The 10,392-nt window shown below is 43.2% G+C and overlaps 1 protein-coding gene across 9 annotated transcripts in view; it reads right to left on the reverse strand.

Moving 5' to 3' along the window:
• Positions 1-10,389, reverse strand: part of LOC135917017 (regulator of nonsense transcripts 3A-like) — a 32,996-nt gene extending 22,607 nt beyond the window's left edge. For 4 of the 9 annotated variants that reach the window (XM_070531989.1, XM_070531986.1, XM_070531985.1 and 1 more), the window contains exons 1-6: positions 10,076-10,389; positions 9,909-10,015; positions 9,718-9,824; positions 9,062-9,271; positions 7,887-7,958; positions 2,509-2,723 (exon numbers count right to left, since the gene is read on the reverse strand). In XM_070531989.1, the coding sequence (XP_070388090.1) occupies positions 2,509-2,723; positions 7,887-7,958; positions 9,062-9,271; positions 9,718-9,824; positions 9,909-10,015; positions 10,076-10,177 (813 nt within the window). In that variant the 5' untranslated portion in view covers positions 10,178-10,389. The remainder of the gene's footprint in view (positions 1-2,508; positions 2,724-7,886; positions 7,959-9,061; positions 9,272-9,717; positions 9,825-9,908; positions 10,016-10,075) is intronic. The other 5 variants (XM_070531990.1, XM_070531988.1, XM_070531992.1 and 2 more) reach the window with 3 other exon arrangements.
• Between the last annotated feature and the right edge of the window lie 3 nt (positions 10,390-10,392).

Raw genomic sequence — 10,392 nt, forward strand, 5'->3', positions numbered from 1 at the left:
TTGTTATCTAAAGGAATAAAGGACTCTGAGAATGCACCATTTTGGCTAATCACAGCACATAAGCCATGCATGCAATGCCTCTCGATCGAGGGAACATCTGCAGGGATTATACAGCACAGTTTACACCCCAGACAAAAGCGGTGCCTTTTCTTCTTGTCTCCACTCCTTTTTTGTAGCTTACGATTATGCCATTCCTTTTCTTCATTTGCTCAAAAAAAAGTGGCATTGATGTGGCTAGTAATCTCACCATGTAAGTTGCTCTTCAAACAACAGCAGCAGCATTACACCAGCATTCCAAGCTTCAAGCCTCACTTGCCAAAGAGGTCACTCATTAAAGCATTCCTAAACAGGAATGGACATATTCAGCAAGCAAGTGCAGTGCGCGGGGCACATAGCTGCGATAACCAAGGCCAGGGGTTGCCGAACAGTCGTGCTCTAATATACACAAGGAAAGTGCCATTTCAGGACCCGAGAGAGAGGTTTACCCGGCGACACGCCTAGCCTGCCAGTTTAGGTGGGTATGATGAAATGTGAAATGCACAGTGCACATCGCTTGACAGTACCCAACGTGCACAAAACACATCACAACACTCAACAAACTGAAGTATCTCAATAATAATAATGGTGTTTATTAGGTGTTTATTAGAACCGAATAATGGTACAAAAAAAGCAGGCTTGCCAAAACCAAACGAGAACTTAATGAACCAGTACAATCAATGAGACCAGTGTCCCTGAGGCAGCTTAAAGGTGCCTTTATTGCATGAGACGCACAGGCAGCGTCAGTCCATGGACCACGAACAAGTCTTAGCTCAAGATGATAGCCTTTAACGAATGTTCAGAGCAGACATTAGGGCTCTTATTTCTATAGTAAATAATCTGCAAATTAATTGGGCTATGTCTTCCTGTATGTTACACATAAAGCGCGGTAGCGACCTTATCCATTTGATTTTAAATAGTTCAGTATTTGCAACATTTAGCCAAATATGGAGTAAGCATGCCCAATTGCGCCTATGAAGGCCACATGACATGTGAAACTCGCACATAGGATCCAAAGTGCAAACAGGTCCATACTGCTGTTCTGAATCAGTCAAGACAGCTAGCTGCTCACACAATGCAACATAGGAGCTAATCTGTAACTCCTAGAGAAAGGTATTGGGAGTAGCTCTGTAAAGTTGTGTACTGAATCAGCAGCACAATTTGCATGTACAATGCCCACTACTCCACAGTGAAAAGTCAGCCACTGCAAAGCAACACTGTGCTGCGTACCACAGGCTTCGGTGCGCAAGCAGTTTATGTAGATAACCTGTTCATTAGAGTGTGGTGATTTTAGCCATAACAGAGCAGTACATTCAGGATCAGTGACTGTGCTGGTGCACTACCTCGGCATGCACAATGCGCAAAGAGCACCTGAAAGATCCACAAGGAAGCAAAGCATGTGCCAGGGTGAGGGTAAACATTATGAGAAAGAGATAGGGTAGCTAACCGCACCAAATTTTACAGCTCCAATACAGTTCAGTTCACATGGTAAAGATATTGGCAGGCCTGAGTAAATGTGCAGTGCGTACATCATGTGCAAATATGTGCACCTCAATTATATTGAACCCTTCATAATAATTCTCGTGGGTGATGCTCTTAGGCTAACATTTTAAAGCTGCCAACAAAACTCAAAGGTTTCAACCAAATGAGGCTCAACACCCCATTAAACAAAGGCCAATGCAACAAGTGAACACTATAAGCTGCTTCTTAGAGCAGCAACTCTTCTGCTAATGTTGCCATCAAGGTTTTACCCAGCAACTTTAAATTAATACTCTCAACAACCTAGGAATGAAATGGGAAACTGGAAAATAATTGTGTGGAACAAGGTCTGCATGTGATGGAATGATGCTGGCAATGATACAAGCTGACTGAAATTTGGAGCTCTCTCACAGATGTGAGAAGCTAGCAATCAGATTCAATAAAGACGTTTACAGCTACACTAAGAGCAAATCACAATACAGCATCAAATATTTTCGCAGGGAATATCTAACCACGAAATCACCAACCCCTAAACTGCTCCAGTTCAAATGCGAACTGTGCTAAAGTAATGAAAATGATGCCTAGCAAAGTCTATTGCAGCAATATAAGCACAGAATATTACTGATGACTAAGAGAAAGGCACAAAATATGGGATATTCGAAATTTCAAAAGCAAGCTTCAGTCCAATGAATACCATAGTGAAAATGGAAGGAGAACATTACTGCAACATGACATGCAGAGAATCTTCTATTTATTGTAACAAAAAATATCCCCTATTGGACTAGAAAATGGCAGCGAGGCTGATAATTGCAAAGACTTTGGATGACCACACTACAAAGGATAAAGCCTCTGTGCTGACCCCTTAAACTACTGAGCTAGATTAGATGGAGCACTGAACAAAAAAGATGCAAGGAGCTCTGACAATAAAATTGAAACACTTTACACAGCAACGAGCTGTGACAATAAGGCTACTATTACGAGCATTTCGCTCACCTTGACCACCTGAGGCTTAGTTGATGCAGGCTCAGTATCGTCAAACTGGGCGAGGTCATCATCATAGCGGGCTGAAGACGACTCTCGGTGCATGCTTGGCTCCTTCGTTGTGCGGTCCACTTTCCGCCTTCTCTTCTCCTCATCACGCAGACGTTTCTTCTCCACTTCCCGCCTCTTGCGCTCCTCCCGACGCTCCTCGCGCAGTTTCTGGGCCGCCGTTATGAAACACAGCCAAAAAAGCAGGTGCAGTTGAAAGCACCCGTCCTTTTTCTCCCACCATTGTTTTCTTTTTCTATTCATTCTTTCATGCAAAAATCTTTGCCTGGGTTGCTGAAGCTCATCAAATGTGTTCTGTTGATGATTCTAATAGGTTCTACAGGCACCTCATAGCTGACACATGTGCCTCAATCCCACACAGTCATTGAAAATCGGTTCTGCTGCGACAGGAATATTGACATGTGTACTTGTATATCTTTTTCGGGTGACCACTTTTCACCGTCTAAAAAATTTTATCGCTAAGCGCGGGATGCACCCGTATTTATCGTAAGTTTCTCTAATGTTATCGACGGTTCTTGCTGCTGTCTGTTGTCACCAAAGCTTGTGTAATCTGATTGCATGTGCGACACGAATCGCGTAGAACTTTCTGGAAGACATGCGGGCACCAGCGGATACTCTGGAACCTTTGATGGTTCACATATAAAAGCCGACGCGCTTTACTGGCAGATCAGCTTTCGACGATCGCCGACTGTGTTCACTGCTATCGTTGTGCTTTAAGTGTAGCATGTTTTCGTGGGCACAGGTTAACCCAATAAAAGTTAGTTTCGCCATTCACAGTATTGCTACTGTGTTCTTTGCCGTCACTAGTACATGACAATATAGACTCGATCTCTCAAGTTCCATAAGGTAGCTGCAAAGTGAAACTGTGCGTTGACCATTGTGTTCCTTGTGATCTCATGAGCCACAATAAAAAGTGCAGGTGCCCATTGCTCGCGTCAAAAATTTCAAAGCAGTATCGAGATCAAAACACGAGTATCTACTTCGCTGCTTGGGATAACGAAAACATCGCTGCTAATCACAGCTCACAATGCAGAATTCCCAAATGTGCCCCTGGAATTTCCAGTTTCAGGCTTTTTCTGTTAAGTGGTTTTTGTACGACGCACTGACATGTGCATGAAAGTGGTGGTAGGAATGTCTTGTCTTGATTATGTGGTCTGTGAAAAAGATGGAGACACATCATTGCACATTTTCTACCATTGTCTTTGCCTCTGAAATATTACACTGCTTTCCTGTGATCAGTGCCAATTCTATGTGTACAGTAGCTCTCCTGCTCTTGTGACATTATATTGCTGATGAACATACAGAGTTTGACTGTAAAAAACTAAAGCATAGGGGTTAAAAGTTATTTACTGTAAATTTGTTATTTCACACTGGCAGATTTTGCACTGTCCTTCTCAAGCAGCAATTGGACAAAGAATAGAGTTTGTGGATGTGTTTGACTCTTTCATGTCCCCTAACATCTTTCCTGCATTATTCTCATGTCTTCCGAAGTTCGGCTTCACCGCATAAAACACACAAGTTGGTGAGAGTCTGAGTTGCACAGCTTCAGCAAAAGATGGTGCGAATGTTTCGATGCAAGCGTCAGTTGATGACTTGAATAACTCGGGCACAAGAGGAACCTGCTTCCTCCTCTTTGGTGGTGGGGCGTTGGCACACTCTTCCACGAAACTGCCTTACAGAAAGCTTTTTGTTTGGCTTTCAAGCACAGCACTGACAAGCACGATCACTCGGGCGTGCTTTCATTTGTGGAACCACACCCACAAATGACTTGGACCTCGGTGCCCAAAACAAGCAAACATTGTTCGCTCATTGTCCTTGGCAGCAAATTGAACCTCCTCGATTCCTCAGTGTGTCTCCCTCAAGGTGCCATTCCGTGAATGTATTTCCGCCAGCTGGCATTTTTGTACAAAAGGAGCAATATATCCCCTTTTCATATATTTGCACTACTGTGCTGTCATTTCCTTTGTTATCGAGAACGAGAGGGTCCCCACAAGTTTTCTATCCCGTCTGGGTATATCAGCATTTAAAAAATACTGGATTACTAGAGATTCTGACATGAGCAGCTGTGCTAGTAGCAGCATCACATGACATCGAGTTTAATTTGAGCGAACAAAACTATTACAATGATGGGTTATATGACACTCAGCTGTTGGCATAACGGCATCAGCAATGGCATAACCATCAATGCACAGGTTTTCTGTTTTTTCTCCCTTTGACAAAAACAACATGAAACAGAAAGACATTTCAGACACTTTGTGGTTGAACAAACTGCTGCAAGGTTTTGCTGCTAGCCCTGCTGGTGCCATCCATATTGCCTGTGTTCTGGTGTTTCATAAAACAGAATATGTATATTGTTGCGACAGGGGGATGAACGTGGGACTTTCATGCCCTCTAGTGCAGTCGTGATCATAGGGCCTTGGCCTGTCATCTAGAATGTTTTAAAGCATGTTTATAGTTTTACATTATTTACAAAAACATAGGAATGACAATGAGAAGTTCAGTTCAGGCTCAAGCTGCCAATCTCTCAACAAAACGACTGCCTTGTCTTATACGCCTTCCATCTTTTCAGTCACATCATCGTTCTCTAATTCGATGCTTGGAGACAGGCGATATCATCTTCAGCCAATTAGATGCTTGGAAGTGGGATGTCATTTTCAGCCAAACCTCCTCCCAGGAACGCTTAGCCCAAAACACATGCACCATCACTTCGCACAAGCGTGGATAGGGAAACGCAATGACCCCGTCTCGGAAACGGGCGTGGCAGTTTCAACCTGTTGGTATTTTATAAGGACGCCTACGTCCCGTTCACACTTTTCTTAGTCATCCCAGAAACAAGAAGACAACAGCACACATTTCATCGACTGAAGAGTCCGCACACCTTTCAGCTGACACGCCGTTACCGTTTAAACTGGCTGTCTTTTACAATCAGCATGGGCTTGCAATGGCTGTCTTTTCTTTCTTCTAGGAGATTCCCATCTCATTATCCAATGAAAGTTGTAAATCAACAGCCACTGCCTGACAACCCTGCTGGCTTCAGCTAACAAAGGGGCTGCATTCGAGCCCCATAATGCGAGTCAGCAATTAGTGCCACGGGGCCAATGCGCAATCACAACTACATGAATAGGCTAAAATTTTTTAATGATTATAAGACAGTAAATGTGATCATATAGGAGGAATAGAAAATAGTCTAGAAGAATTCGAAATCCCACAGGTAACGCCGGAAGAAGTAAAGAAAGCCTTGGGAGATATGCAAAGAGGGAAGGCAGCTGGGGAGATTCAGGTAACAGGAGATTTCTTGAAGGATGGTGGGCAGATTGTTCTAGAGAAACTGGCCACCCTGTATACGCAATGCCTCATAACGTCGAGCGTACCGGAATCTTGGAAAAACGCTAACATAATCCTAATCCATAAGAAAGGGGACGCCAAAGACTTGAAATATTACAGACCGATCAGCTTACTGTCCATTGCCTACAAACTATTTACTAAGGTAATCGCAAATAGAATCAGGAACACCTTAGACTTCTGTCAAGCAAAAGACCAGGCAGGATTCCGTAAAGGCTACTCAACAATAGATCATATTCACACTACCAATCAGGTGATCGAGAAATGTGCCGAATATAACCAACCCTTATATATAGCTTTCATTAATTACGAGAAAGCATATGATTCTATCGAACCCTCAGCAGTCATGGAGGCATTACGGAATCAGGGTGTAGACGAGCTATATGTAAAAATACTGAAAGATATCTATAGCGGCTCCACAGCCACCGTAGTCCTCCACAAAGAAAGCAACAAAATCCCAATAAAGAAAGGCGTCAGGCAGGGAGATATGATCTCTCCAATGCTATTCACAGCGTGTTTACAGGAGGTATTTCGAGACCTGGATTGGGAAGAAAGGGGGATAAAAGTTAATGGAGAATACCTTAGTAACTTGCGATTCGCTGATGATATTGCCTTGCTTAGTAACTCAGGGGACCAACTGCAATGCATGCTCACTGACCTGGAGAGGCAAAGCAGAAGAGTGGGTCTAAAAATTAATCTGCAGAAAACTAAAGTAATGTTTAACAGTCTCGGAAGAGAACAGCAATTTACAATAGGCAGCGAGGCACTGGAAGTCGTAAGGGAATACATCTACTTAGGGCAGGTAGTGACTGCAGATCCGGATCATGAGACGGAAATAATCAGAAGAATAAGAATGGGCTGGGGTGCATTTGGCAGGCATTCTCAGATCATGAACAGCAGGTTGCCATTATCCCTCAAGAGAAAAGTGTATAATAGCTGTGTCTTACCAGTACTCACCTACGGGGCAGAAACCTGAAGGCTTACGAAAAGGGTTCTACTCAAATTGAGGACGACGCAACGAGCTATGGAAAGAAGAATGATAGGTGTAACGTTAAGGGATAAGAAAAGAGCAGATTGGGTGAGGGAACAAATGCGAGTTAATGACATCTTAGTTGAAATCAAGAAAAAGAAATGGGCATGGGCAGGACATGTAATGAGGAAGGAAGATAACCGATGGTCATTAAGGGTTACGGACTGGATTCCAAGGGAAGGGAAGCGTAGCAGGGGGCGGCAGAAATTTAGGTGGGCGCATGAGATTAAGAAGTTTGCAGGGACGGCATGGCCACAATTAGTACATGACCGGGGTTGTTGGAGAAATATGGGAGAGGCCTTTGCCCTGCAGTGGGCGTAACCAGGCTGATGATGATGATGAAATGTGATCAAAATTTTTATGTTGGTGCTTGCTGAGAAAAGAAAAGATTTCTTTGCAGATTTATGCTAATCTGGAACCTGATACATCAAAGACAGCGAAGCTATATAAGCAAGTTCTCACACCCTTCAGAAGCACTAGGGATCTGCTTGCTGGCTCACGGCTCGAACACAGTAGGGTTGAGTTTGGCTGTTCTCAATGACTGCCTCAACAGAGGCTGCAGTGCAGGACCACAACATCAGCTTTCACTGCCTGCACCTATACAAACACCTAGCTGACCTCCAACATGGAGCCGGCATAGCACAACGCAATAAAAAAATTACAGATTACTGGTTAAAAAGAATATGCATGTAAGTTGTGTACCAGAATGACATGACATTTCATAATCATTGACCATTACATTTCAAAGCAAATTCAGGGCTCCAGCACACGTTGCATTGCATTTACATTTAAATTTGCATGCCAGCCTTTGCCACACAAAAACTATTGCAAAACTCCCCTTACAACTTCGCTGTAAAAAAAAAAAAAGAGAAGCAAGCTCTGAACCAACCACCATTATCTCTCAGCAGCTGTAACATCACAGTAGTCAAGTTCTCAAACAAAGGACCTACCAGCTTTTCCAGCTTCCTCTGCTGCAAGTACTCAATTAGAGGGGTCACCACCTTGAGGCAACCGTTGTTAGCTATGGAAAAAGAAATGCATCCCAAAACTTATTGTTCATACAATACACTAGTCACATTTATTTATTGCCATATTATATTTCATTGAAATTAACATTTACTACATATGTCCTCCAACCTCAGTGAAGATGGCATTGTACAAAGACTACCAAGAGACTGCAGGCATTAGAGAGACGTTAAAGGCAAACACTGAAAAAATTTACTTGTTAGATTGCACATCACATACACACAGCATATTGCTTTTCTTTTTTACTCTATAGATGTTTAGGGTTATTCAGTCAGTTACAAACTAAGAAAGTCTCAAGAACTACATCTCAAATGGAATTTGTACACGTGAGCCAGACAATAGCCTCCGCTGATTCTTCCTTTTCTTCTACTGTGTGAACCTCACCCAGAATGGAGACGATATTGTACAAGATGCAAATGTCCCCAGTACTTTAGGTGGCACATTGTCAGCATAACACCACTCCAATTATTTCTGAAAAGTTCCCCATGTTACAGCTGTTACTGCACGAAAATATGTTTAGGCTGTGAGCCATCTTCACACTAGGAACAGTTCCTCTCGATTTGCGTACATGTGGTATGTGATCATAGCATGTTCATTTGCTGATAAAAAGACTGCAGTGTCTATTCATTCACATGCAATAAACACCAAGGAAACTATTTTTCGAATGTAGGAGGGATGGAGAGCAAGTCCAGTCTGCTTCTGTGAAAGGTGCTGCTACTGAATTCTCAGCTTGCCAGTTCACTGTAAGGCCCCTCATTCACACTTACTTCATGTGCACTTGCTTTTCCAAGTTAATGGCACCACCTCACACTTACACAAAGTTGGTACATACCTAAGGGCACCAACACAGGCTACTTAGTTAAACATATTTAATTGAAAACAGCGAGAACAAATAGGATGCAATAAAAAGACAGACAAATGCACAGATGAATATGATTCACCTGTTTCTCATAGTGTCACATTTGTAGGCAGTGCTCTTAAATCATGATGGTTCACCCAAAGTGAGAGCCCTACTCATTTACCAGTTACAGTTGCTCAGCAATGCATTTATCCTCAAAGAACACCGTGGTCGATTGTATTGGGGCAATATATAAATACCTTTGATTTCTTTTTCCCTAGCTTCAATCTCCTCTATGTAGGTGTCAATTGAAGGCAGTGTCACTTCTTCCGGTTGCTCTAGGCTTTCCAGAAACTTGATGTACTCTGGGTCTTGTTCAATTGTGCCACACTTCGGATCCTTTTTGCGAGTCCTTCGCTTGGGTATTTTTTGGAAGGGTGCATACTCGACAAGGGCTGGGAACTCATTGCCTGGTTAAATGAGAGAGAAAAAATAAAACACACCAGTCGACACATGTGCACTTGTTGACATGCTCAGCTATAACAAGCATGGCCAACGATGTAGCTACTGATGCAGCTGTGTGCCCGAATGCAAAACGCGAACTCTTTCCGCGCTGCGTTCTTGCCAAAAAAAAAAAGAAATAATAGGCTGACCAAAGAAGTTGGCAGCATTGTCTTTGCCAAGTTATGAAGCCTCTAAAAAACCTGCACGTTGTATTCACAAACAGTGTTGTTTACGTACGTTCATGGTAGGCATCTGACGTGCCAAACTGCGCTGAACACATGCATTAAGTATATAATGCACACGCTATAGCCGGGCGTGTTTCCAAAAACACAGAAGCCACACGTGGTCACATCCGCCGAGGTCGCACTGAATCTAAATACAAAATCAGACAGAATTGTGCAACAGGACTTGCCTTTCTCATCAACAAAAATGTAATCGTCGAACTTCTCCTTGAAGATGAATATCTCATCCTGATTGACGAAGTTGATGTAGGCGCGCGAGAACGCGTGCGGGCCGAGACTGCGTAAGATGAAAGACGTTAATCTTTGTTCGTACGACGATCGTTACCTTTCCGTTCATAAAAAAAAAAAAACTGCTGCTCACCTCAAGTCTCCTTTTACGAAGTACATATAATCACTTTCAGGAACAGGGGATATCTGCTCCAGGAACTGGTCTTCCGTCATCGTTGGCGGCAGCCTTCGGATTACAACCTGGAAGCACGACGTTTTAGCTTTAAATCAACTTGCAAGAAAAAGAAAAGACGCGCTCACCTTTGTGAGAAATGACTTGTCCTTCTTCTCCTTAGACTTGGATGCTTCGCTCGAGCTGCGACTTCGAGGCGAGCATTCATCTTTCGCTTTCTCCTGCGTCATCTGAGCTGCTGTGTACTGAAAGCTGGTCGGTCGTCAAGATCGCCGAGACTCATCCAGTTATACTAGCTACTGTAAAGACTGAGTCGGGCAAACGCAGATTCTCTTTCATTTGATGTATGCACACCTACTAGCTTATCTACCGACACACATACGTTTCTGAAGTCGCTGCTAAGGAAACACTGGTCGGTCGGCGCAAATCGCTGTCGGTAAACAGG

The sequence above is a fragment of the Dermacentor albipictus genome, chromosome 1 (genome assembly GCF_038994185.2).
Source record: "Dermacentor albipictus isolate Rhodes 1998 colony chromosome 1, USDA_Dalb.pri_finalv2, whole genome shotgun sequence".
NCBI classification, from domain to species: Eukaryota; Metazoa; Arthropoda; class Arachnida; order Ixodida; family Ixodidae; genus Dermacentor; species Dermacentor albipictus.